The sequence below is a fragment of the Camelus ferus genome, chromosome 23 (genome assembly GCF_009834535.1).
Source record: "Camelus ferus isolate YT-003-E chromosome 23, BCGSAC_Cfer_1.0, whole genome shotgun sequence".
NCBI lineage: Eukaryota > Metazoa > Chordata > Mammalia > Artiodactyla > Camelidae > Camelus > Camelus ferus.
This window is the reverse complement of record NC_045718.1, coordinates 10,185,357-10,213,342: the sequence shown is the minus strand read 5'-3', so window position 1 is coordinate 10,213,342 and position 27,986 is coordinate 10,185,357. Positions and strand designations below refer to the sequence as shown.

Sequence of the window (27,986 nt, the reverse complement as noted above, 5' to 3'; positions counted from 1 at the left end):
CCACATACACACTCACACACTCATGCTGCTCAAGAGAAAAACTGGGTAAAGAATTCTATTAGAACCCTTGGAAATATAAAGATCTCTTTGCCATTAAAATATTTAGGGGGAGAACTCAGATCTGCACTGAAATAATAAAATCACCATGTGATTTTATTCATAAAATAAGCTGTCTCACTTTACATGACAGAAAAATACCGCCATTTAAATATTTACATCATAACATTTTGGAGGTCTTTATGGCTCTTTAAAATTCCTACAGAGTATCCAGGTACAACCTGGTAAAATGCTACAAATATTATATTTAAAATAATTTTCCACTATATTTCTCTTCTGGAAAACCACTCGACTTGTTTGTAGAATTCGAACTGCTTCAGTTGCTTGAGGTGGTGAAATACCTTTGTGCTTTGCAAAACTCACGTTTCATAAAGGGCATTTACCTCTCTATGGAATTAAAGTTTACCGAATAATAAATATGACTTTAAGTGATGCAAATTGTCAAGACCCCTGAATGTCAAAGTTAAAGCAGGGAGCCCTCCATGATTTCCTCTGCTTTCAAAAAGGAAAAGGCGCAGAAAGAGAATGATTAAAGAAAGGCAACCTCACCTTTGGATTTCTTCATCTTTATGTATTTATCATAAGTAACAATTTAAATATCCTTTGAGGTCAATATTTTCTGGTTCAGTGGGAAAGTACAGGAAAAAATTAATCTATTCATGCATAATAGGAGACAGCAGAGACTGGTGTGTCTTATTTGTAGCAAATTTTATTTTCAAATAACCATAAAAGGTATGCAGTTACTCTTCAGATTAATGTATACAGGATCATGCAAGGTGTAAACATGGCATTCCAAAGGAAAGTTGTTCCCGACAATTTCAGTAGGTGAGGAAAAAGCACACAGAGATGCACCAGGGACTTCCTATGTGTGGCTGAGACCTGGGTCTTCATTCTCGCCTGCTTTTTGTCATTTCAGCACATGATAAATGCAGTGCAAGGAAGCAAAAATTAATAATCCGAGGGAAGAAAACCTTGTCAATGTGATGCACGGTGAAGGAGGGTTTACTGTGTCAATATTCACAAAGGAATGTTGAAAGCAGGGAGTGATATTAGATAAAAATATCTAGTTTGCAACACTGTTAAAAAGAGTTAGTTGTAGTGATTCTACTGCTACTTACGTCATATTTATAGGCTTTCCTGTGAGTGCCATGCACAGTTCTGATTTTTTTTTTTTTTTTTTTTTTTTTTGCTATGGGGACTGATCAAATGAAATGGAAATCTTTCCAGAGGGCATTCAAAATATCAAAATAACATATTAACTTAGAGTTATAATTTATTTTGAACATATGGTAGACGGTAATATTATTCTAAAAAATGGTTTGTGGGCAGAATAGGTATTATAAAAATATTTTAAAATCCACAGCACACTGGAAAGAAAATCACTTCCTATTTTTGACATTGACTGCAACACAAAGGTGTGCAGCTTTACATCAGAGGGTTTTTATTTAGTTGAATATCCAAGTCGGTTCCTAATTACTAAATGTATAAAATAGATCCAAAAGGCCAATCCAGAGTCTACCTATCGATACGCATGGTTTCAAAGAAAACACAATGCCACTTCTGCAACTTGGACTAAGTCCCAGTGTCCTCATCTAACCCCAGTGTCGAGCGATCATTAAATGTAAAAGGTTCTAAATCCCCTCGAGAGGACGCAAACTCTCCACAGGTAAAGCTGGCTTGGTTTGCAACATAGTTGAAAATTAAATAGCAAAACTCCACACAGAATCAGTTGTTTACATTGATCTTTATAACATTATCCCTAGAATGTTAAGGGATTATTATCCCTTAAGACCCTAGAATGACATAACTCCAAGTTTCCATTCCAGAATTTCCCACTTCGAATGCTTCTCCCCATGACACCCTTGTAAGCACACTGCAGCCGAAAATGAGATGTTATTTATATATGTGGCTTAGAAAACGCTCCAAGTCCAAAAAAAAAAAAAAAACCAACAAAGGTTATTGTAAAATAACGTGCAGTAGGTTCTACAGGGATTTGTTAAATAAAACTGTCTACTTTGTAGGTGATGAAAAAATCACCGAGGTTTTAAAAGTGTTTGCTTTGGGTCCTTTACTACGGAATTTTGTCCTTATCTGAGGTATTAAAAAACCTACCCACTCTGTAAAGTCGCAACTCACCAAAGCTGACAGACGCTCTCAGTGATGCTTTTTTTATTTTTTCCCCCAAGATCGATTTGCAAGCAGTTGGGCTATTCCAGGCCTCAGGGAAGCAGAAGCTATGAAAATGTAGTGCCCTGCTCCCAACTGAGAAGCCCACGTGGTTCTCCTCCAGGTCAAGGCTCAGTGCCAGCTTCGGGAACTCCGGCCACCATGCTGTCCATCACAGAAAAGCACCGCGGACCTTCGAGTATCAGCATCCTGGGCTTTGTTGCTCTTCTCGCTCACCTAATGAGCGCTCCTTTCTTTGACACTTTAAAAATGTGCCTGTTTCAAATTTGTCTCATTTTTTTCAGATGTCTAATTTCAGTCATGTTCTTTCCCTCTTTGGTCTCTTCCCACATTTCACATACCAGACAAATATTTAAAGGTCTGTAAAACCAGGCGAGGTTCCAAAATATTTCTAAACGAAGCTGCCGTAGGTGACAGTGCAGGGAAGGAAGGCAGAGCTGTAGGACAAGGACTGGAATGAACGGGCTGGAAATGTATTGGAAAATCTATTTAAGTTGCTACAGTCATGGAGGAAGTTTCAATGAGGCATAAACATTCAAGTTACTGACAAAACCAACATGTTTCATGAACACTCAAAATAGTCTGTCATGGTGTATTGCTTTTTTTTTTTATTAGAAAGTTGCTGTCTATTTTTTAAGTTCTTTTTCCTTTTTTAGAATTCAGGAAGTGAAAGCACTGATGAAAACATTCAAAATTCTGCGAATACATGTCAGTGAAATATTTAATGTCTATCATTCATAAAAGTTACATCATTTACATAGGGTTCATTTGTATATAATAAAAATTTCATCATACTGAAAAATTTTCTGGAAAGTTATGTTAATTTGTTTAACATATGCTTTGGATACACAGCTAAATATGAATAGTTTAAAAATTCTTTCTTCAAATATTCCCTTTAACAGTTAAAAAACCTCATTCCTAAATACTTGTTTTTCCTCCCACTCACTCATTTGTTTGTCATGTCATATGTAATTTGAACTATGTAAAGACTGAGTCTTGTCATAGTTCAGAATATATTTGTATACTTTCAATAAATTTGCTCATTGCATAGTGAACATGTAAACTTAGAGAGGATCTATAAATTTTACCCTAATCATCTAAAAAAGTGAAATTTTACATGACAGCTTATTCTGAGGTTTATTTTTGTTGTAATTTGGGTTTTCTTTGCACTTTTTACATTTTTAGTCCATGTGTCAATTGAATACAACAAATAAAAAGCATGAGAAGTTAAAAACCAAGTAAATAATTTTATCCTAGACTACCAGAATTTAACCTCATTCTATCCTTTGAATTTTTTCCTAAGTGTAAGTTGGAAATGTGCTGCCTCTTAAGACAGTGTTCAAAATTAATTTCAACAGTGTGTGTTTAACATAAAGTTAACTATATTTGCATCAAATAAAATGTTTATTAAGGAAAGCTATTTATCATACAAGAAACAGCAAAGATAAGTCATCATACAGAGATGTACACTGGGAGTGACAGATGTCAAAGTGCATGCAGAGGTTTCTGTTTAAAAAGGAAGTAATAAACAATAATACTCAAATTACTGGGGTTTGATCCCTATGCTCTTAAATGAGTGACAGCTTTTCTTTGAATTTACAATTGGAAAATGCCATTAGCAGACAGGACTAGTACACATTAGCAAGCAGGTGAAATGGATGTTTTTGGACTTTATTTTACAGTTATTGTGCTTGACAAATGTGTGGGATTTTTTTTTAATAATAATTTTCTTCAAATATGGGGTGGGCATATTACTGCCTGGTTAATCTGGTTTATACATGGTTTCTCTAATTTTGTTTAAAACCACATAATTTTAAGCCTCCATTTGTGTTAGACACCATAAAGAACAGAAGTTTTGTTAACATTCAGTAAATGACATTTAAGTCTCTCTCTCTCTCTCTCTCTCTTTCACTCTCTGTCTCTCTGTCTTTTTTTTTTTTTTGGCTCAATAGATTTTTTAAATGTATGATTATCATAACCTAATATTGTCTTTGTCTTCACTGCAGTGGATTTCCGATCAAACTTTTCCCCTTCTTTTAATACTTTAGGGAATTTTCAAACGTCGGGATGTTTGGCTGTAATGCCCCAAGATTTGTTCTCCCTGAAAAAAATCATAGTGACAATTTATTAACTACAGAGCAACTTGGCTTTTAGGGGTCTGCAATTTCTATTTAGATTTACAAATATCCATTTGTGCTCAATAGACCTAACATTAAACTTAATCATATTTAAGATTTCTTCCCATGCAATTACTTTATCTGCTAATTATCTTTTTTTTAATTCTAAAAATTGGACTGAGTCAAATCAGTGGGGCATTACTTTTATTGCAGGAAAATATATTTAAACGTAATTCACAGTTGAATTACATTGCATTGCAATGGTGTATAACTTAAAATGAATCAGAAGTTTGGAAATCTAAACACTATTTGTATGCTTGCATATTTAAAACTTTTCTGCATTACCACTTTAGTACCTTTTGCAAATAGGTATTAGAAATACACTAGTACAGTTAAGCTGTAAATAAAACTGATGGGAAATAAAACTCCTTAGATTCAAAATGGTTTATTCACACAAATTTAATAGGATATATCACAATTGATTGGTCCATAAATATTTAGGGGAAATAGTTTCTATACAATGCATTTATCAATAAACAAAGAAACATGGACAATTCTGCTAGACCACTTACTGTACTATAAACACGAAGCTCAAGATATAAGAGTATTGAATTTCTCAACTATATTGGAAAGAGTGCACAGCTGCTTTCTATGACACGTTTGTCCTCTCTAACAGGTACACCATAAAAAGAGTTTCAGAAATAAGAGGTAAACCAGTACAAAACTAGTGAGGTGTCAAAAGGGCTTAAAACAGTTAATTTAACAAACAACACATATATCCTGATTTTTCACAAACTTACTTCCAAGTTATATCATAAGGCACGTAGGAGAACTGAGTTATAATCAGTCTACTTAATAAAGTAGATCTATAGTACCATATATTGTTCTGTCAAAGAACAAAATTTATAAGTATCAATATTTTACCTGTAAAAGTGTATTAATAAGATCTCAGCCTTACCAAGGTTGTTTGGTCTGGTTAGTGGTAAATGCCCAAAATGTAATAGAAATATGAAAAGTCAAGATTTAAGCTCCACAGAAGATGATAACCACACTTGCTAAATATATAATGGCAAACACACCTTTCTTCTGTTACAGTGTTAACTTATCTTCCATCATCTTTTTTTTTTTTAAAAAATAAGCTACTTTCTGTGCTAATTTTCTAAAGACCCTGAGCAAAAGTTACAATAATGCACTTTAATGTGGGCAGTGAACCTCAATATGTAACCACACATTTATACAGCCAGAAGGACACCTTTAAAATCTATTAAATAGCCACTTCGACCGCCAGAGGAGATTTAAGGGGTCCAAAAAGTGGGGAATATGTGCAAAGTTATTCTTAACAATCCACTAAAGCAAGACATTTATCTTGACTTCTTTTTTATTTTTTATTTTTTTAGGAAATCCACAATCTAATTGGTATTTAACTACAACAGAAGCGTATACATGAACATTCACCACTGCCCAGACCGTTAAGATTTTAGCTTCAATTAAAAGGAAAAAAAAAAATGCTACTGTAAACTAGGAAACATATTCAGATCCGCATCCACGAGGCTTCTGAGTTTATCTAAGTTTAAAACTAATAAGTTCAAATCTCTGATGTCAGAAAAGGGTTTTTTTTTCCTGACAAATATATCAACCTGTGTCAAAGTAAAAGGAAGCAAAACAAAACCAAAATAAAATGTTCACTGTTAGTGTTAGTCTAAGTTCTTTTGAACATTATTCATATGGAATGCCAGGTACAATGTCATGGTACAGCGGAAGCCAATTAAGAGCTATTAATTACACTATACTGATTTTTTAACTTCTTAAAAAATTATATTTTGCTTATTTCCATTTTCCCTGGGGAAAAAAAAAATTTAGAAAGAATGGTTTTGTAACTATCACTTTTAGCTTGAGAAGGTTAAACGTGTAGAATTTCAAATTCTATTTGGAATTTTCATGGATACACGAGTTTTAAGTATTTTTCAGATGTTGAAAAGCAAATAATTAAAAATGTTTTGTTGAGATGTACATCTGTAAGAGAAAAAAAAATCATATTCCTGGAATAGATTTCCCACCTAATTAGTATTTAGATTTGCTACAGTTAATATTTTTGTTTAGTCATATTCCTCATTTGTAACAAAAAGAAGTGATCAACACATTTTTTTCAGTTTTAAAATTTTAAAAAAGCAATGTGAAGGTTTCCAAATTCCGTCAGTTCACATACAATTGCAAGATCTGAAAAAATAACTTTAATTAATTTTTGGATTCTTTATCAACCTAATTATTTAACTGCAAACATGACTTTTTTTGCCCATCGTAATACCACTCTTTTTTTCTTTTTTCCTTTGAGATTCTGGAAATAAGTAACATACAATTTTAAGAGGCACTTATTAGATTCCAAAACTCCCCTTACCGACTGAAAGATCTAATTAAATTTAAAAGGAAAAAAATCCAAATACACTTTGTAGACACCTCCCCCCCCCAAAAAAAAACACTTCGTAAAGGAGACAATACTGTAAACTCATTCGCCAAGTGGCTGCAGACGCTACACACCAAGCTTGTTGTTTTTATTTCCCAAATATCTTGTGGGTTAGGGAAAAAAAAAATAGTCTCGTAAATAATAAAATAATTCGAATAATAATAAAAAGAAGAGGAAGAATTTAAAAAAAAAAAAAACCAATGTTAGAAAAGGTTCGTTAAGGTAGTTTGTGAGGGGCTTCCGGATTCGTGGCTGTCCATGTTAGAGGTCACGGCTGTCACTACAGTGATAGTGGGATTGGTCAGGTCTGTTAAAGTGGTCGCAGTGCCGGGTGGACTGAGAGCGCCGCTGTCTGCTGAGGGCGGGGCGGGCAGCGAAGGGCCATCGGCTTTATCAACACCCCCGTTCTCCTGCCGCAAAAGGTTCCTTCTGAATTTGGCTCGTGCGTTTTGGAACCAAACCTGCAAACCAATCCCAATGTATTTCTTTACCGATGTTTATTTTTAGACTTCTTTCTCGCTCTTTCTTTTTTTTTTTTTTTTTTTTTTTTTTTTCTTTTGGGATATAAGTTTCTCTTTTTAAATATAATTATTTGCTTGGGAGAGACGTGCTTTTTTTTTTTTTTTTTTTTTTTTTTGCTTTCTTTTAAAACAGGAATTTCAGTACTACTACGGGGAGCCTGTCACCTGCACGTAGGCTCCCCTCCCCCAACATTAGTAAGTGCCACTGGGGGCCACAGATGTCTATGTGGAGATACCATGGAAAAACGAAGGCGCAGAGAGAACGAGGGGAAAATACAGCCTGATTCCTCAGCTGCTGTCTTTTGAGAATGAGGACCAGCGAGGTCCTGGAAAGTTTCACAAAGTAAGAGTCACTCACGTGAAATGAACATCACTGAAACAGACTTCATGCTATTCTGGAGTCTGACACGTGGCAAGTACTCCTTGCAAAGGAAATACCTCCAGGGCCACAGACTCCAAGCAACCTGAGACTGACTGGTGGGCGGAGTTTAAAATGCCTGCTGTTTGTCGCCGGGAAGTGACCCACAGCAACCCGCTACCATTTCGTTAGTTGGGCATTCTTACCACGGTGAGTTTAGGAAAGGCATCGGACAGCAGATCTCACTCCCAGCATTTAGTTGCTAAATGGGGTTTGTTAAAATAGAAAAATACTGGCTCCAGTTGGTTGCCGAGACCCTGACCCTACTTGTGGCTTTTCAGGAGTTGAGGGAAAGGGTCGACTTGAATTTGAAACCTCATAATACGCAGTGAGGCTGCCAAGAGTTGGTGAAGTCAGACAGCACCGGAGGGTCCCCCCCACCCCCACCCAAGTCTTTGCACTGAGCCTAACGCGAACGGAAGTCCTGCAAAGCCACAGCTCGCGCAGACAACGTCCCCTGCGTTTGCAGAGCAGTGAGAGGAGCTGAGCTGGCTTTGATGGACCCAAAGCCTCCCATCTGTCGGGAGAATGTGGCTGCATTTTAAAGGACCCTGGGTCTCTCTTTGGGCACTCTCCGGGAAGCCCCTGCAAAGTCTCAGGACGCTCTCTAGGGAGGTCACTAAGGGAAAGCAGCGAGAAGCAGTGCAGGAAGTATCTGCAGCACTCCAGACCGGGAGAACTGTTTTCACAGCAAGGGGAGGTGAATGAACGCACAGCTGACGATGGAGGTTTCTTACCTGCAGAACTCTCTTGGTCAGGCCTGTTTTCTGAGCAAGCTGCTTGAGGTCCTTGGCATCAGGGTTGTGGTTGATGGCAAAGTAGGATTTCATGGTCCGCAGCTGGTGGTGCTTGAAGGAGGTGCGCATGCGCTTGGTCTTCTGCGAGGGCGGGTAAGGCTGCTGATCCCGGTCCAGGTGGTCCGCCTCGTTCTCGTTACAACCTGTTGCAGTGACAGTGGACAAACAAGCGCTCAGTGGAAAGTCCTGCGTTAGCTGAAAGGATGGCAGGTGGCACAATGATGCTCTGACAAGACAGAAACTAGGGGAAATGCTGTCGACCCAGTTGTGAGCGGGATCCGGACAAAAGAAAGAAGTTAATTGCCAAAGTCCATCAAGCTAGTCTGTTAATGTGGACATAACCCAAATTTACCTAGTAGAAGAGTACTAGATAAATCCTCTCTTTTGCTTAATGGTTGCTAGAAAAACTTGAAAAAATGAAATAACCTGTAAGTGTCAAAGTGAGAGAAATCTCAAGAGTAGGAAAAAAAAACTTTTCTAATATATTTATGGAGATCAGCACATCACCCCTCCATATACACAGTTTTGAGAGACTCCACATTTTGTCCTTATTTGTGAAATGAGATATCCTCTCTGAAAGTATTGCTTTTTTGTCTTGTGGGGTATGCAAACAAGTAATTTCAGCTTTCTCTCAAATCTGAAAGTTGCAGAGAGAGACACTCCTGCCCCTCAAAGGAAGAGTGTAAGTCAGTTCCAGTTTTTAGCTTTTTCTGCTATTCCTGGAATCTTTTCCATCAGGAAAAAGTTAAAAAGTGGCTGCAGGAGGGAGAAAAGTTACAAAACAAAAAATTTGCAGGAGTCTTATGTAACCATAAGAATATTACTTTTAAGGGCTTTTAGCTATAACTGGTTCCCATAGGGCTAACCAGGGTGAAAACCATTTTCCCTTGAGTTATTTTAATACTTATTTCTGAAAGAGAAGGAGCCCAGACTTGTCTTCACTCGGTTCGTGCCCGAGCACTCCCCACAGCTCACAGCTCAGAGGCACTGCGTCCAGGCTCAGATCTTGGCCCTTTCTGCTCTGGCGGGGGTGTGGGCTGTGCCCCAGACTGGGGGGCCAGGAGGAGGGTGGCATCTCCACCCCCACTGTGCAGCCCCCTTAGCACTGAAGGCCAAACAACCCAGCCTTTGAAGCCAGCCTGAAAGTCATTGTCCCCAGGATGTGGAGATGTGCATTTGAAAGGTCACCTCCAGTAACCTACTGGCTCTGCATAGGAAATATGATTACAAAATGAAACTGTTTTGCTAAATATTTACTGATTCAGCCAACTTCACAACTTAAAGGGCATGGCAATTTTGTCCTGTAAAATCTTACTTCAGATGTTTATCTGATGTACATTCAGTCTGCTCATCTTGCATTTTAGTGCATTGTAATGGAATATCTAAAATCAACCTGATGGGTCCCTGGGGGAGGGGTGGAGAAACTTGGATCTCAAAGAAAGTGAGCCATCCCTTACTATTAGCTCTTCCCTTTTGCTTGATAAAATATTATTTGCCTGCTATGCTCTGGTTAGAATTACTTTTTAAAAACCCTTGCAGGGGGAAGGGTATGGCTCAAGAGGTAGAGCGTGTGCTTAGCATGCACGAGGTCCTGGGTTCAATCCCCAGCACCTCCTCTAAAAAATAAATAAATAAACCTAATTACCTCCCCCTGCCAAAAAAAAACAAAAAACAAAAAACAAAAAAACCTCGCAGTAAATCAGTATATATACAGAAAAACAGTAGTTTTATAGTCCTCAACAGGAGGTCAGCTGCATCACAAAAATCCACTTAACAAGAAATTCTCCCTAATAACAAGACTAGGCACAAACTAATGTCTCCTTTGTTTATATTTCCATAAATTCCGCAAGGAGGGCACCCTTGGCCAAAGAGCAGGTGCGTTCATTAAGGGGAAGACTATATCCTGTTCACCGCTGGGTCCCCTAAGCCAGAAACAGGGCCAGGAGCTCAACAAACATTCAATCAAGATTTTGAATCTTTGTTCATCCATAAAATCATGAGCGACTATTAATGCAAAATCAAATAAACTTCAAATGGAATGCAAGAGAGAGAGATGCATCCAAATGTTGAACAAAGCCTTCTTAAACTCCACCAGAAAGGGTGACGGGTACCCAGAAGTAGGAGAGAGAATATGCTTTACATTTTATGTTCTTGCATCCCCGTGGAGAGATGTCAAGTTCAAATATTCTACAGAATTGCACTCTCATAGCCTCAAATGGATGAAATGGCATCTTATGACCTACTATAAAACTGTACTTATCTCCAGTAAACTGAGCTGCATCTCACAACCAGATTATAGATGGAGCCACACCAAAACAGTCAAAGAGGCACACCTGAGTCACTGGAGTCTTCTTCAAATAAGATTTCAGTCCTATCACAGCTGCGTAACATGTAACCCTTCCTGAACTGTATATTAAATCTAATGTTACACTTGAGGTAAAAGATTTAATTGGGTACTGAAAAATGCCCTTAGCCATCCCCCTACAACAAGTTAATATTTCTTAAGAAATGAGCGTGATTCCTAACTTCACTATATACTCATTAGTCTTTAAAATGAAGTTTATGGAAAGTAATTATAGGGAGTTTTGGTAAATTTGCTTTTCTGAATATGCATTCTATATCCATTATAGATGTTTCTATATTTCATTATAGATGAAAAACTCAGCAGAGAATTTCAGCTTATGGGACTGGTTTTTACATAGAATACAATTCAGTGTGTACAAAGATTGTTAGGACTTTATTAAACGGATATTAAGATAAACAGATAAACCATGCAATCAGTTATATGAGGCAACTTGATAGAGCAATCTGTATCGTCTGCAGAGTAACTGAGTGTGTTATCCTAAATTACTTATGTTTAACTACAAATGCATTATGTAAACTTGCAAGTGACTGTGGTTCCCCAGAGTCTACTTTTAAAGGTGTAGGGTTTTCCCCAAAAATTATGAGACAAAATGACAAACTGCCTTAAACAGACACCTGTAAGTACACATCTGGCATTATAAAGTTAATGAGAAAAATATGAAAATGAATATATGTATGTATATGCATGACTGGGACACCGTGCTGCACACAAGAAATCGACACATTGTAACTGACAGCACTTCAATAAAAAATAAATAAATAAAGTTAATGAGAAGATCTAAGTATCTTATTCTCTGGTCACTTGTGAAGTGGTCCCCTACACTGAAGTGAGTTTCTGTTCTGAAGCTGTGTAACCTTCTGAGAACTGATCCCTGAGAGACCACTAGGGGTCAGTGCCAGGCTAATTTAACAACTACCAGGAGCTTTTGAAGTTTGGAAGCGAAGAAAAGAACCTGAGGGAAATTTTGAGAAGCGGCAAAAATTCAGGTTCTCAATCAGTGCTAAATTACCCAGACAAGAGCTGCCTGTCCTGGACGAAACCTTTTCACCTTGCAGGGCTTTGCTTCAATACCGCATTCCAAATAAACTTTCCATTTCTCTTTCTAAAATATCTGCCTAAAATCTCTGCACAAAGAGAGAGAAGCTAAATTAGGAATATTCTCATTTAAAGGCATGTGCCTTATATCAAGCGCTAACTGATCTTTGCCAAGTTTTACATCTCCGGAACTCTGAATCACAAACATATTTTGTGTACACGTTTTTGAAAATACGTCCATGTGTAAGTTATATTTGTTTCATATCGTTATTCTTTTCTGAGACTAGTTTACGTTTAAGCAGAGACAGCAATCGAAGATCCAGAGAAAGTTAAAATAGGGAGCTAAACCTGTGGGTCCATTTTCTTCTCTGCCCTTTAACATGTTTTTAATTTACTGAAACATTTCCTTGGCGAGTTTTCTAACAGCAAGTTGGTATTTGATTCATAAACTCTTTTTAGATGGCGGGTTGATTTCTGGTCAGGCATCTCTAACCCAGTTTCTCTAGATTATTTTCACCTGATGTTAAAGAAATATATGCTATTTACTCATATCTCTGGGCAAAAGTCCAGAGAGGATAGAGTGGCCGTTAGCTAAGAGACCCCGGCTCTGCAGTGGTGACGTGCGAACTCCCTGGGGGGAGGGAGGCCTTGGCAACTTTTCCCTCCTTGACGAACAAGGGCCTTGTAGCAGCAGTAATTTACAAACTAAAGATCTAAGTGGAAAGAGATTTTCATTCTTTTTAAGAAATAAATTTGTACTCTCTATTTCTCCTCGGAGAAGCAGGAATAGCAGCATTTTATTGTCCTTCAGTCTCCTCAGATCTTTCTAACATAAAGTAAGATCCAAGGTGAAACCAAATTTAACTAATTAGGTTAAACAAACAAGCATAAAACTCGGCTTGCGGCGTTTGGCTAGAAGTCTCCCCACACTTCTGGACCTTCCTGGGCTGAGGGCCTCTCTGCAAGGACTGGCTGTTTTCTCTCTCTCTCTCTCTCTAATTAGGGCCTTGGTGAGTGGCAGAGATTCCAATGCCATCTTCTATTAATGAAGAACAATTAGTGCCCTGCCCGGCCTGCCCCGGGGACCACGCATCAAAGGAGCCCAAGTAAGCACACTGGGAAACGTGGCCCTGAACCAGAGCCCCTGCCAAGGCACAGCAGGGGTGAGTGCAAGGCCCCGACCCCGGGGCGGGGGGTTGGCAAAACCGGGGGATGCGCCTGCCGGGTGACACAAACCCATCCGGGTGGGGTCTGCAGCCAGCCAGCGGCCCTCTTCCTCTGTCTAGTGACCGGGGCATGAACTCCCTCGGACAAGTGCAGGGTCCTCACTCTCCTTAGGTCCCCATCCATGGAGTCTTTTCTGTGAAATTGGCTGGAGAACCCAGGAGGGAGCTGAGGGGAGGGCTGGGCTGAGCTGCTCAGCCTGCGGGGCTCCCCTGGAAGCTGTGGGCTCCCAGGTGAACCCTGAGTTCCAGATCATTCACAGTGGCTGTGTGACCTTGAGCACATCATTTATCTGGCAGGACAGGGTTCCTTTACCATTGGGCAACAGCAGGCTGGGTCCCCACATCAGATACTTGGGGTCCAGAGGGAAAAACAGGCAAGATCGATGCTCTGGGACTCCCACCTTTGGCTGGTATCTGGGTGCTCCAAGTAACAGAGTGGGGTTGTCGCCATGAGGTCCCTAAGGTTCTTTCCAGCAGAAGGGACTCCTCTAGCCTGAGCCTCCTGCCTGCTGAGATGCCAGCCTGGGTTGGACAGGAAGTCAGAGCCAGGAAACCAGTCCTTAGGTTTCTGAAAAGTCAGCCCAGGGCATTCTGAAACCTCCTTTCCCAGTGGGTAGGACTCCTAAAAAGAGTTTCCATCCTGCTTGGAGTTAGACTGTGGTCCTCAGGGTCTGTCACCATCCTCACCTGACGGGTGGCTGGTGGGAGCAGGCTGCCCCCAGTGGGAGATCGGTGAGTGAGAGATTGACAAGTGATAGGTGCGCCCCTCAAAGCAAGGAAGAAAGCATGCTCTCGCCTGCTGCCTGCATTTTGTTTTTAATTAAGAGAGAAGGCTGGCAGGGGACAGCCTGGGACACCACTAAGCCTCTCGGAGGCCCTGACCTGGAGGCTCTCCCAGTCTTCTGGGCGGTCTGGGAGTTGGGAGGGTTTATCACACAGGGGATGAGTTGGCTGGACCAGTCCCCTGACCCATGGCACGGGCAGGCCAGCTCAGCCGTGGAGAGTGACTCCCGCCCCGCGAACTGCTTTCGCCAAGATCAGGGATTTGGTTTTTCAACACTCTTGCCAACTGTTCCCCTGATTAACTCTGGGCTGGTGACCACAGCCTCTGCCCCCTCTAGACAGACTGGGGTTGGGCTCTGAAGATTTCTTTTCTTTTCTTTTTTCTTCCGTATTTAGGAAAACCTCCTTCAGGATCTATAATTTGGCCTCCACACAGGAATTGCCCTGGGGCTATTTTGCTCCAACTGAGAGCCAGAAACTAATGGGCTCATTAACTAACAGGCAGCAAGGAGTTGGCGCTGCCTGTTTGGGGGAAGTCACTGCAGCCCATGGTTATGAATGTGTTTTTTGCCACAAACTAAAGAAAGGTCTTTCTCCTTCTCCCTCACCCTCCCTCCTCCACCTCTTCACTCCTCTCTCTTTCCACTCTCCATCTTTCCTTATTTCTGAGTGAAAGGGAGTGAGAAAGGGGACATGCTAAGGAACACACCCTCTTGCAGCCAGGTCTTGGACAGGGAAGGAGCTGGATGGACTTCCCCCGGGCAGAGAAGGTGGGGGCTGCGGGGCGGGGAGCGATGTGTGCCCACCTGAGTTGTAATTGACGATGTCCACTCCCAGCGCTGGGCTCTTCCGCTTCCGGGGCCGCCCCTTCTGCACGGTGCCCGTGCCGTTGAAGTAAGGCAGGGCCAAGCCGCCGCTCTTGGCCGCCAGCTCAGTGTAGCTCAGCTGTGGGGGGTACTCCCCTTGCAAGAGGGTCTCGAAGTGGGCGCGGCAGTACACCAGGCTGTCCTTCATGCCAAAATGGTCACCCGTGGTCAGGGTCTTGTTGCAGGTGGAGCAGGTGAAACAGCTCAAGTGGTAGACGGAGTCTCGGGCGCGCATTACCATCTCGGAGGCGGAGATGCCAAGGTGGCAGCGGGCACATCTCTGCACAGAGAACCTTCTGGAAGGAAACAGTCGAGTCAGAGCGTTGGTGGAGGCAAAGACAACTGGGTCTTGGTCAGCAGTGGCCCAAGTCTGAGACCTGGGAGGGATCCGGGAGGGGGAGACCTGTGCCCACTTGGACATCAATTTGATTTGCCTATTGACCTGCTCTGGTGAACAAGACAAAGAACCCTTACATTAAAATCAGAAGACGCAGGGAACTGATCCTCAACTTTCTTCTCTGTAAATTTTCAAAAGCAACCCCCCCCATAAAACTCTGCCCTGGCTAACTCACTATACTATGTTAAAAATATTACATTGCGATGCCAAGTGAAAACGTTACCTCGATTACGGAGCATACAAACGAAGGGTGCTGTAATTATTTATGGAAGTGTGAGTGTGCCTGAAAGCATTCGGACGGACAGAGCCTTGGCAGGGGGCAGTTTTGCAGAGGAAAGCACGTTCATTTTTTTAACCACTTCTCTGTCTGCGGCGGAGAGCGGAGCTGGGTCACCTGCACGTAGCTCCCGTTCCCAATCCAGAAACAGAACTGGGAAGAACTAACAAACACGCGGCCACCGAGTTTGCTGTCCGGCGTCTGGCGTGTGGCGCGGGCAGGTTCTAACCAGCGGCAAGGGCAAATCTGAAGAGTGGCCTGGGCTTCGGCAACGGGAATTATTCCTTTCATGGTCATTTACTCGATTTCCCACCACCCTCGCGAAAACCTGACAACCAGTTGCTGGTGCCCTGGCCACCGGTTCAGTTCCAAGGCACCGGCCTTGCCCAGTTCGTAGTAAACGGAAAACAAAACCGCTTTAGTCTCGGTGGACGCAGACGTGTTCATTTACCCTCGCGCGATTTCCCCAATTCCCTCAGCTGAGCTGCCAAGGGCCGCCAGTGAAGGACAGTCACTGATCCTTGCTCTAGACCTGGGGTGCGCCCTCCCCGCCCATCCTCACCGCGCATCTCGGGGCGGGGGCTGCAGCTTGAAGGCTTACGCGGTGGACTTCCCCGGTCTGGGGACTGGCAACCGTACCACCGAAGGGGCAAGGGGCAGGGAACAGGGAGGGGACTCGGGGGCTTGGGCAGGTGGCCCCACCAAGTGTGCCATAAGTGGTAAGGATGGAAATACCTGTAGTAATCCTCCTTGCAGTAAATGCTACCGTCCTTGGCGAAGCAGGTGAGCTCGGACTCGAGGGCCAGCTTACATTCACAGCACTTCAGGCACCTCAGGTGCCACTGCTTGTCCACCGCCAGCAGGTAGTACCTGTCGGCGATCTTGCCCCCGCAGCCGGCGCACAGAGCGGGCTTCTCCGGGCTCAGCGGGGGCATGCCCTGCAAGGAAGCACGCGCACGGTCAGCGGGGCGCGGGGCCGCCCCACGCGGGTCCCCCCAGCGTAGCGCGGGTCCTCTGCACCGGCGAGCATCGCAAGATCAGGGCCACTGCGCAAAGGCAAACGTCCGGGGAACGTTGGCTGTTATTCCCTCTTCGACTCTCACCCTCTCTGCCGCATCTGCCTGAACCCGGCATTCATGTCCTCCTGGGACTTAACCTAAAGACAGGCCGGCCACCTCCAGCCTTTTTAAAAAGGCTAGGAGCTCATAGGTTAGAGTTTGGTGGATGTTCCCGAATTCGAATAATTAAAAGCTAAAAATCGTGGCTTTCAACGCACACGAAATAAAAACAACGGAGATTGTTACTGGAGAGTGGAAAGGAGATCTGAACAAGCATGTATTGTTTTAAAATAAACGCTATTACATTTCTATTTCTCTAAATTCTTACAAGCAACGTTGAAATTGAAAGGAGAGGTTTTTACACTTGTATTCATAATTCGGTCAACATTGTTTTGATCGGGTTGTATTGGGCAGATCTTGCTAGTTTCAGGGATATTGGCCCTTTTCCTGGTAAGTGTGTGCAGTGCCTGTTCCCGGGGACAGTCCGTTGTCACGATCCCCTCCGCATGGTCCCTCTTTCCCTGACATCGCTATAGGCAGGAGATCTTTGTCCTGAAAATCTGTTTAATGCCCAAATTAAGCTTCCCTCCTGCGTCGCCACGAGGCACGAGGATGGGGAAACTTCCCCGTAACAAGCGCAGCCCCGCGGTGAAATTCAGGTTTGGATTACTGCTTTTTGTTTTTAAACAGTATAGCCACAAAAGAGGGGGGGGGGGCTTAACCGCTGGACATTTCCCTCAGGACTAGCTGGAATGGGTTGGACTTCCCCCACGGAACTCTGGCGGGCCTGGAAAAGTAAAGTCTCCCCCTGTGATCGGACTGGGCCTCCGCACTGAATTCGTGTTGCAAACGTAGAAGCGCCCACCGACTCGCTACTTGTGGACGCAAGACACCGCTGACCCGCCCGGGGCCGCCTGCCGGGTTAGTTTGAACTACGGTTCCCGGGCGATGCCTGAGGATCTACTCGGCTCTGTTTGGCAGAAATCATTTCCGGAGACCTTTGCAGTTTCCCCCCTCCGGCTCGTTAAGTGGGAAAGGCAAGCACATAGATTATTAATTGGTTTTCTTTATTAAACAGGCATGATTTTTGTTCTTATGAATAGTAGTAACAGAGGTGGTCGATGACAGCGTTTAGGGTTAGAAAGTTCTCGCGCTTGGGGTGGGTGCCCCGCTTCTCCGGGTTTTCTATTAGATTGCCCTGCACGCTACAGCCACCCGGCCCGGGAGCTGAGCGCGGTCCTGTCTCACTCAGGGGCCGAGCCAGGCGGTCGGAGACCCGGGAAATTGCGATGTTTGGAGGTTCTGCGTCCCGAGCGTCCGGAGAACTGGAGGGAGCCCCATCGGTCCTAGTCGGCTCCAAAGGTCCGGCCACCAGACCCAGAGACTAGAGGCACCGGGCTTCAGCCCGGCCCAGACGCTCGGCCTCGCGCCGGGAGGCCACTGCCCGCACCCAGCTCGCCCTCGGGCTGCAGATCCTCGGCGGGGAGGCGCCGGGAGCCCAGCCGGCCCGGAGACCGAAGCCTGAGGTCTGCAGAAGAGGATGTCCGCATCCTCCCGCGCCGGGCTCTCCCTGCTTTCCCGGGACCAGCTGCGGCAGAGGATAGCGAGCTCGGGGTATCAGCAGTGCAGACAATTCAAGGCAGAAAGGGGCCGTTTCTTACCTCGCAGACTGGCAGACGGGAGATAACCCACCCGCCCGTCTGGAGCGGACGCCCCTACGACCCGCCATCCTCGCTCGGCCGGCCCGGGAGGCTCGCCTCGGCTTCCCAGCGCGCGCGCGGGCGCCCGGCCACCGCCGCCGCGGGCCCTTCCTTACCGCGTCGCGGCCGTTGAGCTGGGCGCCTTTGGCCAGGCGGGCCTCGGTCTTGGATCTGCGCTCCATCTCCTCCATGATGCCTTGGATGTGGCCTCCGGAGATCCCGTGGAAGAGCATGGCTGGTGGGCGGAAAGGACACGAGTTGTCTTCTGCTCGGCACCCCACTATTTCCATATACACACGCCCGGGGCTCTCAGCTCATCCGAGGGAAGGAGCAGAAGGGACCGAGAGGCTGCACGATGCGGGAGTGCGGAGACGCTCGGGGACAGAGGGGGAGACGGAGAGAGGGAAGAAGAAAGGCAGACGGAGTGGAAACTGGTCTGCTCGGAAAAGAAAAAAGGAAGAAGGGGGGGAGAAGCCCCAGCGGCTCCCTGAAGGAGATGTGCAGAAAACAAACAAGCACTGGCGGAGGGGAAAGGAGGCGAAGGCAAATCTTACTGCTCTGAGAGATCGAGTTACTAATGAGAAACAACTGCCGCGGGGGGAGGAAAACAAAATCTGGTGAAGAAAGAAAATAGTTTTGAACACAAAGAAAGAAAAAGAAGTGCTATTTTCAGCGGTCCCTGCTTGCTTGCAAGTTCCCAGTGCCTGTAGGTTGGGTCGGGGACTGCTCCTGCCGGAGCTGTGTCCAATTTGTTAAGAGACTAAAGCCAGCCCATTTTTGATAATTTAGTAGGAGGAGTTCTCTCCCTGGAGCTGCCACGGATTTTTATTCAGACAACAAAGACCTGTCATACTCCTCTCAACCCCCTGGTGATGGGCCAGCGGGGACAAACATGGGGGGGAGGGGGAAGGCAGGAGGAGGGGGCATTTACTTCCCCCCAACACACACACACACACACACACACACACACACACACACACACACACACACACACACAAACATCCTTCCAAGAGTTCCCAGCAATCACGTTTTAAAGGGGAAAAAGGAGCCCTTATTGTCCACGCCCTGGCGCAGGAGGCAGAGGGCCGGCCTGTTTGGTCCAAGTTCAAGATCAGATCCTGGCTCAAGTCGGACAGAAGGTCAGCTCCAAACTTTAGGTCTCCTCCTTGTGGACTTTCTGGTCCCCAGCTGATGGGGACCCCAAATAAGTACATATTTGGGGACAGATATTTCTTTCCTCCCCACCACCGCTGTCTCAACTCACTTTTTAAAAGCAGAGTGGCTTCACCTCCTCCTAGGGCCCCCGACTCTCCCAGGGGCTGAAGCCACCTCCAAAGTGAAAAGGAGCTAGAAGAGCCTATTATTTCTAGAGTTTCCTTTTGGCCAAAAGATTTTCTTTGAAAAATTAGAGGCCAGGACATGGGCTTGGAGACGTGAACCATGACCAAGGAGCGATGTATTCTCTTACCCAGTTCAGGTTTGAAGGGAAACGGCTGGCGATTCCACTGCCCCATAGAAAACTTGTCAATGTGGACAGTGACTCGGAGACACCCACGAGCTGGGCGCCGCCCCCGCGGGACCGGGCGCGCGCCCCACGCCCCGGCTGGACAAGGGACTTGTAAAGCTGGACGCACTGCACACTTGGGAGGATGTGAAGGGGGCTCCTCGCCGTGGAGGAGGGGAAGGTGCGAGCTGACAAGCAGAATGGCAGCCCTGAGCCTCACAAGAGGAGGGGTTGTTCGCTCTCCCTCTGTTCCCATTAGCCTGGGCCCCTCCTTGGCCCTATTAAAAAGTGGCCACAATACTCTGATATTGTCGATTCATTCAAACCACCTGAAGCCCCCTGGGGACCCGAAGCGGGGAGCAGCGGCAGGAACCCACCCAGCTTTAAGCAGAGAGAGGAGGAAGCTCGAGGCTGCGCTCCGTTCGGTACACCCCCCACCCCCACCCCATCCTGCCTGTTTCCCACCGCGCCCTGGTGGCTGGCTCTACCAGAACCACCGGCTTCTATCCGGATGGTCCTGGACACCTCGAGGAGGTCCCTCGTGGCAGGCTCGCTTCCCCTCGGGAGGAGCTCGACATGGAACAGTGTTCAAATCTAGAGAGATGAAGGGAGAGAGGGAGGGAAGGAAGGAAGGAACCAGAGAGGGAAGGAAGGAAGTAGCCTGGAAGGGAAGGAAGGAGGAGAGGAAGGAAAGAAGGTAGAGAAAGCATGGGGTGGAAGAGGGAGTAGAAAGAAGGAAGGAGACAAGAATGGTGCAGCCTGACTTCCTGCTTCAGAGCATCCCTTCTGAAGCTGCTGGAGTGACCTCTGCCATGAAACCCAAAACACCACTGCTTCCTTCCCCCTTGCTCTTTTATCAGGGTCAAAAACAATGTTATTTGCAGACTGGTCGCTGTTATGGTCCTCCGGGTGCCAGAATACAGCTCATAAAATACAATTTCACACAAAAATGAAGCCAATCAAGTGAAGTAAGCTGGAGATCTCCCCCCTCACTTTGGCAGCTCTACTGGACAGCAGGGCTGCTATTTACTGTAAGTAATGTAATTAGCCCCTTTGGATGGAAATCAATGAGCTTTTCAAACCCACGTGCACAAACGCAGGGGCTGGGGGCAGCAGCTCTTTCAGAGACAGCAGGTCCTCTCACAAAGGGGCAGACTGCCTTCCCACAAGACGGTGACTGGGACCCGAGGAGGTGGGGAGGAGGAGGAGAAGGAGGAGAAAGAGGAGGGGTCTCTGAGAAGAACATCAGTCAATTAACCCAAGGATGCTCAAAGGAAAAAGTAAATATGGGACCTCAATCCAGGGACCTGCTTTGTCTAGTTTCCAGGCTAACTTCTCCCCGCTCCTCCTCATGGGGATGTCTGGAGTTGGGTTTGGCTGTTGTAGGATTTGGGTCCTGCTCGGCAAAACCAACAAAGAACCTAAGAACACCACCGCCTCCTTGCAAGGGATGAAACTTTGGAGACTTCCTTAAGTGAAAGTTTAACTAACAACTCCAGGGAAAAGCCAGAACTTTGTGAAGAGTCTCCAGCGAAGCCAGGCACAGACGCCCTCCCACTCTTCCTTCCTTCCTCTGTCTACTGCACACATATTCGTTAATCACGAATCAGACACAGGCAGGTCAGAAGACCTCGCGCCATCAGCTTCCAGGTTGGAGCCCAGCTATCCCTGCTTTTTCTTATAAAACTCGGGTTATAAGATGCAGCACCGGGTAGGATTTGCTATTTCCCATAAAGAAGTGAACTGCCAGGATTCTTCCTTCTCAGCCAATGCAGGAAGTTTGCAGAGAGCTAGGGGGTGGGACAGGGGGCCGCTGGAGTTTGGGAGGTCCTTGTTAGTTCTGCAGAAATCGGAAATCGCTCCGCATCGGTCCAGCCTCTTACAGTTCCGGAAAAAGGAAGCCCATAGGGAGGTCTGGGTAGGGGGGATACTCCAAGAATTGGGGGTGTGACCTGGGACGTCCTAACCTTTTTGTCTTGCAGCCTCTGGGAGGTTGCGTGAGTGCCCCCACCCCCACTCCTTCACTCTCAAAGGACGGTAAGCACTTTAAGGAGAGCGTCTTTGTGGCTCTTCCTTCTTCCGTGTCTCAAGAGGAGGGGCTAGGGCCCCGGCCCGCGGAATAGCCCTTGAGGGCTCGGTAAACGTTAGAGTGCTGGCTTGCTCAGTTTCTGGGGCTGAGCCGCCGCATCTCTCAACGGGACAGGTGCAGGGACCTCCCCGCCCGCGGCCTGGAGTGAGAGCTCCGGTCCCTCGTCTAAACACAAAGCTCTGTTTGGAGCAATGCGGCAGAACTCTGGCCAGAGGCTGCCCCCCCTCACGACTGAGCGCACTTCATCCACTCTTTTTTCTGCTCCGCCAGCCACCCAGCCGGTTACTGTTGCCGCTTTGGAAAAAAGCAGGCGGCTTGGACCCCGGGGGCAGAGAGCAGGGATCGAAGGTCAGGGTCCCGGAATCTCCACGAGGGCGGCAGCCTTGTCCCGGACTCCGGCTCTCGAGAGGGGATAAGAGGGAAGTAAAGGGAATGCATAGCTTTACCAAGGTGCAGAGGAAGCTTTCGTGTCCGGAGAGGAAAACCCGGCTCTCTTGAGAACGTTGGCGATTCAAGGGCTCTTTAGAGGATTTTGGAGGCCACGATCCTGTGTCCTGAATCTGCCCTTAAAAGGGCAGATGGCACCTCTCCTCCCTAGTAAGCTGGTTGAAGAGCCTCCTCGGTCTGAAAGGCGCAGCTCTTGAAGCGGTGTCCAGCTTTTGGCACCGTCCTGAGCACCCCAGGGCCCTGTAGAGTCGGCGCCTTCCTAGGGGTGGGAACCGCTCGCCCAGCCCTGGATGCCGGGGGTTCTGCGCTGGGCGGGAGGCGAGAAGACGACCGGAGGCGCGCCAGCCTTTCTCTTTCCTGCGCGCCGGGGCACAGGAAAACTCTGCATGCGAACCTTCTCCCACCACCCAGGGTGACAGGTCCGGACTGGCGCCGCCGCGAGGGCTCACCTCGGATTCAGTCTTTCTAGGAGGGCCTCCCTCCAGACCAGATGGGAGCGGGCCGAGCGGCGCTGGGACGCGGGAGCAATATCGCACCGAGAGGCAGGCCCGCGGCCGCGCCGCTGCGCACCTTGGCCGGGAGCTGGTTTCGCGCGGCGGGCGCAACCTGCCCTGCCCGGGGTGCGCTCTGTGCCCAGGAACCCCCTTCGCCCCGCAAGGCCTCCGGCCCTCTTCGTGCAGTGCTCCCTTCAAACCGCTTCCTCCACCGCCCTCGAGCTCTTCTCCAAGGGACTGCTGCCCAGTCGCCAACACCGCGCTTCTGAAATCTGAAGCCCTTTTACCTGTGTTTTGCTGGGCGGCGGGCACGCAACCGCCGCAGGAATAAAGGGAGACGTCCCGCCCCGCGTCCGCGGAGATCGCCCGCAGAAACGGCTGCGGGACTTCAGCTTGAACAGAAAAAGGGGGTGAAGGTAGTTTCCAGTTAAGGCCTACACGGGTGAGAAACGGTGTCTTCCCGACCCCCGGCCCCATCGCTTCCAGTGAGGAGACACCTCCAGCAGCTCCGCGAAGGACCCGGAGCGCATCCCCGGCGCCGCCGGCAAATCGCGGCTCAGTGGCACCTAGACCTCCGCCCCCAGCACCTCCACCCTGAGAAACTCAGACATTCGAGAGAAGTGCAAGAGGAGGGAAACCGCAGGTTTCAGGAATCCTGAAGGAGACCGTGTATTTCAGAGCCAAGGAAGCAGTTTAATTGCTAAGACAAGCGCAAACCCGTCTTCCTTCTACCCAACGAAGGCGTGCACACGCGTGTGCGCACACTCACACACACGATATATGTACTGGCTTAAGAAAAAAAGCAAGAGAAAGAGCCTGGCACGGAACTCACCTGCCTCTAGGGTGGTGCCGTTCAGCATTCTGACAGAGGGAGTTGATCACGCTGTGATGGTGGCTGCACCGCAGAGAAATCAACCCATCAGCTCAGAGGTGCGGCCCCGGGCCCCGAGCGCCTCCCACCACCCGGGGGAAGCGTCCCAGCCGCTCCTCCCTCCGAGGCCACGGGTACCGAGCGGCCTAGAAGGAAGCCCGGCAGCCTCCGGTTGGTGCCCGAGACGCTCCTGGGCGCCCGGCGGTCAGGAGCACACCCAGGGTAGAAAACCGCTCCGACTAGACAAACCCCATTGGTACCTTGAGGTCCGGAAGTTCCCCTCAAGAACCTGGTCCCCGGCGAGGGAGGGCGGGAGGCCAGAGGTGCGGGCGGGTCCCAGGTCTTGCCAAGGAGTCCTCTGCTAATCCAAATAAATAAATAAACCGGTGGATCGTTCTCTCTCTCTCTCTCTCTCTCTCTCTCTCTCTCTCTCTCTCTCCTCTCTCTCTCTCTCTCTCTCTCTCTCTCTCTCTCTCTCTCTCTCTCTCTCTCTCTCTCTCTCTCTCTCTCTCTCTCTCTCTCTCTCTCCGCCTCCCTCTCTCTCTCTCTCCCTCCCTCTCTCTCTCCCTCTCTCTCTCAGTCTCTCTCTCTCTCTCTCCCCACCCCCCACCTCTGTCGGAATTGACCCGAATCCCTCACCTCTGACCGGCAGCTCCCTCCACCTGTCTTTTATTTTCTGTTTATATATGCTTCCAGATCGGGAGGGGGAGGAGGAAGGGTTGGGCAGAGGGCACAGACGCGGACCGATGCCGGGAGACAAGCTCTGAGGCTGCGTTCAGCCCTTCCAGCCTTTCAGTAATCAGGGGAGGTGTTAATGGAGGACTCGGCCGTAAGGGAACCTCATAAAGCCGTGAGCATCTTGAGCCTTGGGCGCAGCGGGAGAGCTGGAGTCCCGCGGCGTGCCCTGGGCTCCCAGGGCCCCAACCGGCCTTGGCCTTCCCGGTGTTCGTACCTCAAAGATGCTGCTGCCAGCTGGTGCCTGCATAGACGGTGAACAGGCGGCAGCTCCTGCGGGGAGCTGGGCTAAGCCATTGACTGCTCCCTCGCCACATCTCCGCCTTTCCCTCCCGGTCCTCCCTCCCACCTCGGCGTTCCCGGGCTGGGCGCCAGGAACCCAGCACTTTGAGGTGCGTTCTGCGCTCGAGAGTGGCGTTCTCGGCCGGGTCAGCGCGAGGACCCGAGGTATCTTTGCAGCCCGGCTCCGGCTAGGAAGTGGGAATGGCCATCCATCCGGGAGAGAACCAACTCAAACCCTCGGAGACGAACGTTCGCGGGGACACAGACTCCACACCCGGGACTGGGCGGGCGCCGGGTTACCTGGGCTCAGCTTCCCGAGGGGCTGCGCTGCCCCAGCAGCCCCGGGCGCAGTCAGGCCGCGGTGAAGGGGAGGAAGAACCAGGAAGCCTGGCCCCTGGCCAATTATTTACCCGCTCCCCCAGCCAGTGCGCCCCTCGCAGTCGGGGTGGGGGCGGGGGACTCCTGGGAGGCTCCTGCGCGGATGGGGAAGGGGTGTGAGCAGCGAGACTGACCTCTCCAGCGCGCGGGTCCGTGCGGTGCTGCCGCCCTCCCTACCTGCCCCTTCCCCGGGCCACAGCAGAAGCTCCTCTACAGGGCGTGGGCCGAGCGCGCAGGGGGCCCGGGAGCCGCCGGGGACCCGTCCCCGGGTAGGGGCTCGTGGGGCTGCGTAGGGGCAGACCCACCTCTTCGCCGGCCCCGCAAGCTCTGACACACTGTTTAAGCGGGCAAGGGATCCAGCTGGAGCCTCTGCCTTTCTCTTTCCGTCCCAAATCCCAGAATGGAGCTCAGAGCAACCCAGGGAGAGCCCCTCTTTCTACTCAAACCCTTGGTTTCACTAGCCAGTCCCACCAGCCAACTAGTCCTACTGGTTTACCGTCTAAGTTCCCCTCACCCCCGACTCTTCCCTTCCCATCCCGTCCTCTTCAGTTTTTTTCACTCCTCGAGAACCCTTCGAACCGCGGTTCGTTTTCGCAGCCGGGGAGGGGACCCGCCTCCCGGATTCAGCTCCTCCGCTCGCTGCCGAGGCCATCGAATGGAAGGACGGTGACACCGCCCCGAAAACGTTCAGGTGCTCCCCCTCATCCCTGTCCAAAGCAGTGGGTTTTATCCTCTTTGGGGTCATGAACCATTTTAGGCATTTGACAAAAACATGCATTCTACACACACACACACACACACACACACACACAGCCTGGAGCTCACTGAAGCGCGCAACGAAGCTCACACTTCAGAATACAAATTTTGGGTGGGAAGATGCTGTCGCCAGGAATCTGCCAATACCCCAGAGCCCATGATTCCAGGTTGATAAGCTTTTACACCCACAGTCTCAGGAAGGGGGTGGGGCGTGAGTCTGGAGGTTTCGTGTTAATAGCCCAACCTGGAAACCGTTTGTAGGGGCGAGGATCAGCCTGCGCGAGGCTCGGGCACCCCGCGGGACATCCCGCGGGCCTGGGTGGGCTGCGCGTCCCAGTGACCGCCCACCCCCAGCAAGAGATAGTGGCAAGGTCTTCCACGACATTTTCTCAGCAATCGGGTTTTCCAGAGGGTGCCGACCCCGACCCCGCCCCCACCCCCAGCCCAACACACAGACACACACACACACGCACACACACGCACACACACAATGACTTTCTTTTGCCTGAGGGGAGGGGATAGTTGGGGCACCCAGAAGTACCTTTTAATTGTTGCAGGGTAGTGGAAAAAAAAAACAGCACCGAGTTTTAATCCTCCATCACGGGCAGACAACCCGTCCACAATTCAAGCCTTTGCTAGGAGGCAAAGATGAAGAGGCAGGTGTTGGCAGGCAGTGGAGGGGGGCTCCTTCGGGGAGGCCTGAGAGTGCTCACGGGAAGGCGACATGCCGATGGCTGTTCCCCGGGGTCCTGAGCCTCCTTGCCCAGTCTTGTCTGGAGACCCCGCTGGAGTCTGGCAGAGGAACTGGACGCGCGGGACAGACTTGGCGATCGCCTTAGGACACCGCGCGCTGGCGGAGGAGAGACGCGGTGGGGATGGGGGGACAAAGACCCGCATCGCATCTCCCCTTCTCGAGCCCCCCCCCCTCAACTAAACACACTGGTGTGGGAGCCCCAAGTTGCACTCGGGGCGAGGGAAAGCCCTTCCCTTCCTTGCTCAGCAAAATCATGGGGCCGGTGTGGCTTTTGAAGAGAGAGGAGTGTGCAAGTCATCCACCTGCTGCGAGGACGCCCCGCAGGCAGGGCCCTTCCCGGCCAAGGGAAGGACCGCCCGGCAGGAACCCATCACCAGCCTCCACCCTGCTAAACCCCGCACAAGACCCCCAGTTTCCCTTGGGTCTTTCCGCATTAGAAACAGTCTGGAAGTCAATCTCCCTTGGTTTATGGTGCCTGCCTTGCCGAGGCAGGAATCTCCAGGAATCTTGAAGGTGGAGTAGCACCAGAGTCAGGCTTAATCTGCGAAGTCTCTATTTCTCGGCGTCCACATGCGTTTGGACACACAGACCCCACAAGAACCCTGACTTTTTGCTTTACAATGTCCGAATACAGTACAGCTCGAAGCTCTTGAAGGGAGGCCCATCTATGTGGCCATATTGAGTTTAATGTGGGAGGACTCACGGCCGCCACCCCTGACCTATGGTTCCGCAGCATCTCCCCAGAACCTCAGACCTTGGCTCTCTGGCTCCAGAAGCAGGAGCGAGTAAAAGCGTCACCCCTCCACCCCCAGCAACAGCTCCGGAGCTGTTGATGTCAGGAAGGCTAGAAGTTCCTCCAGGAAGAGCCAGGAAAGTCCTATATAAAGATCCTCCCTGATGGACCTGGAGTCAGTCCTCTCTTCTTCAGCCAGTTCCCCACTGCAGGAAGTGTCCTGGGACTGGGAAAGAGCTGCCTCCAGGAGGGTGGCACTCCTCACCGTCTTTCCATCTGCCCAGGGGCTTACTCAAAATACACTGTCTTACAAGGGGGTGATCTTCCTTTCCTTTTTCTCTTGTTTCTCCAGAAGGATGGCCTTTAAGACTACATTTCCTTCTCTTTTTCCTCCTGGGACTGCTGGAGCAAGTCCCAGCCAGCCGGCCAGCCCCTACCCAGAAAAAGGCTTGGGTAATCTTCAAATCTATTGGGAAGGATGGAGCTAGCCAGCTGCTCCTTGACCTAAGAGTGGAAAGGAAATTGGCTTCTGGGAGTCCATAAGCCTTTCTGGAAACACTGACTGCCTCCTCTGTCACAATGCCAGGCCCCTAATCCTTTTCTCCTTCTTTTCTCTGTTGCTGGAGAGGGTGACACCAGACCACGGGGACGGCTCTTCACATCCATGGAGGCTGCTGA

The 27,986-nt window shown here is 48.4% G+C and overlaps 1 protein-coding gene across 6 annotated transcripts; it reads right to left on the bottom strand.

The window, feature by feature from the left end:
- Positions 1-726: 726 nt before the first annotated feature.
- On the bottom strand, positions 727-24,031 carry LHX9 (LIM homeobox 9). 6 transcript variants are annotated; one of them, XM_032466806.1, is made up of 8 exons: positions 23,931-24,031; positions 23,632-23,694; positions 23,087-23,191; positions 18,382-18,500; positions 16,243-16,445; positions 14,774-15,129; positions 8,499-8,701; positions 727-4,345 (listed from the first exon to the last, which is right to left on the bottom strand). In XM_032466806.1, the coding sequence occupies exons 2-8, from the start codon at positions 23,657-23,659 to the stop codon at positions 4,289-4,291; spliced, it is 1,071 nt and encodes a 356-aa protein (XP_032322697.1). In that variant the 5' UTR covers positions 23,660-23,694; positions 23,931-24,031; the 3' UTR covers positions 727-4,288. The 6 variants fall into 6 exon arrangements, with proteins under 6 accessions (XP_032322697.1, XP_032322699.1, XP_032322698.1 ...); XM_032466803.1 differs by lacking the exon at positions 727-4,345 and adding an exon at positions 4,810-7,283; XM_032466808.1 differs by lacking the exon at positions 23,087-23,191.
- Positions 24,032-27,986: the final 3,955 nt, after the last annotated feature.

Excerpts from the sequence above, each read along its gene's own strand:
- LHX9 (XM_032466803.1), bottom strand. The coding sequence starts at position 23,659 with ATGCTGAACGGCACCACCCTAGAGGCAG. Across the intron at positions 15,130-16,242 it reads TGCAAGGAGGATTACTACAG|AAGGTTCTCTGTGCAGAGAT; the intron begins GTATTTCCATCC and ends GTTTCCTTCCAG. Across the intron at positions 8,702-14,773 it reads CATCGTCAATTACAACTCAG|GTTGTAACGAGAACGAGGCG; the intron begins GTGGGCACACAT and ends TCACTGCAACAG.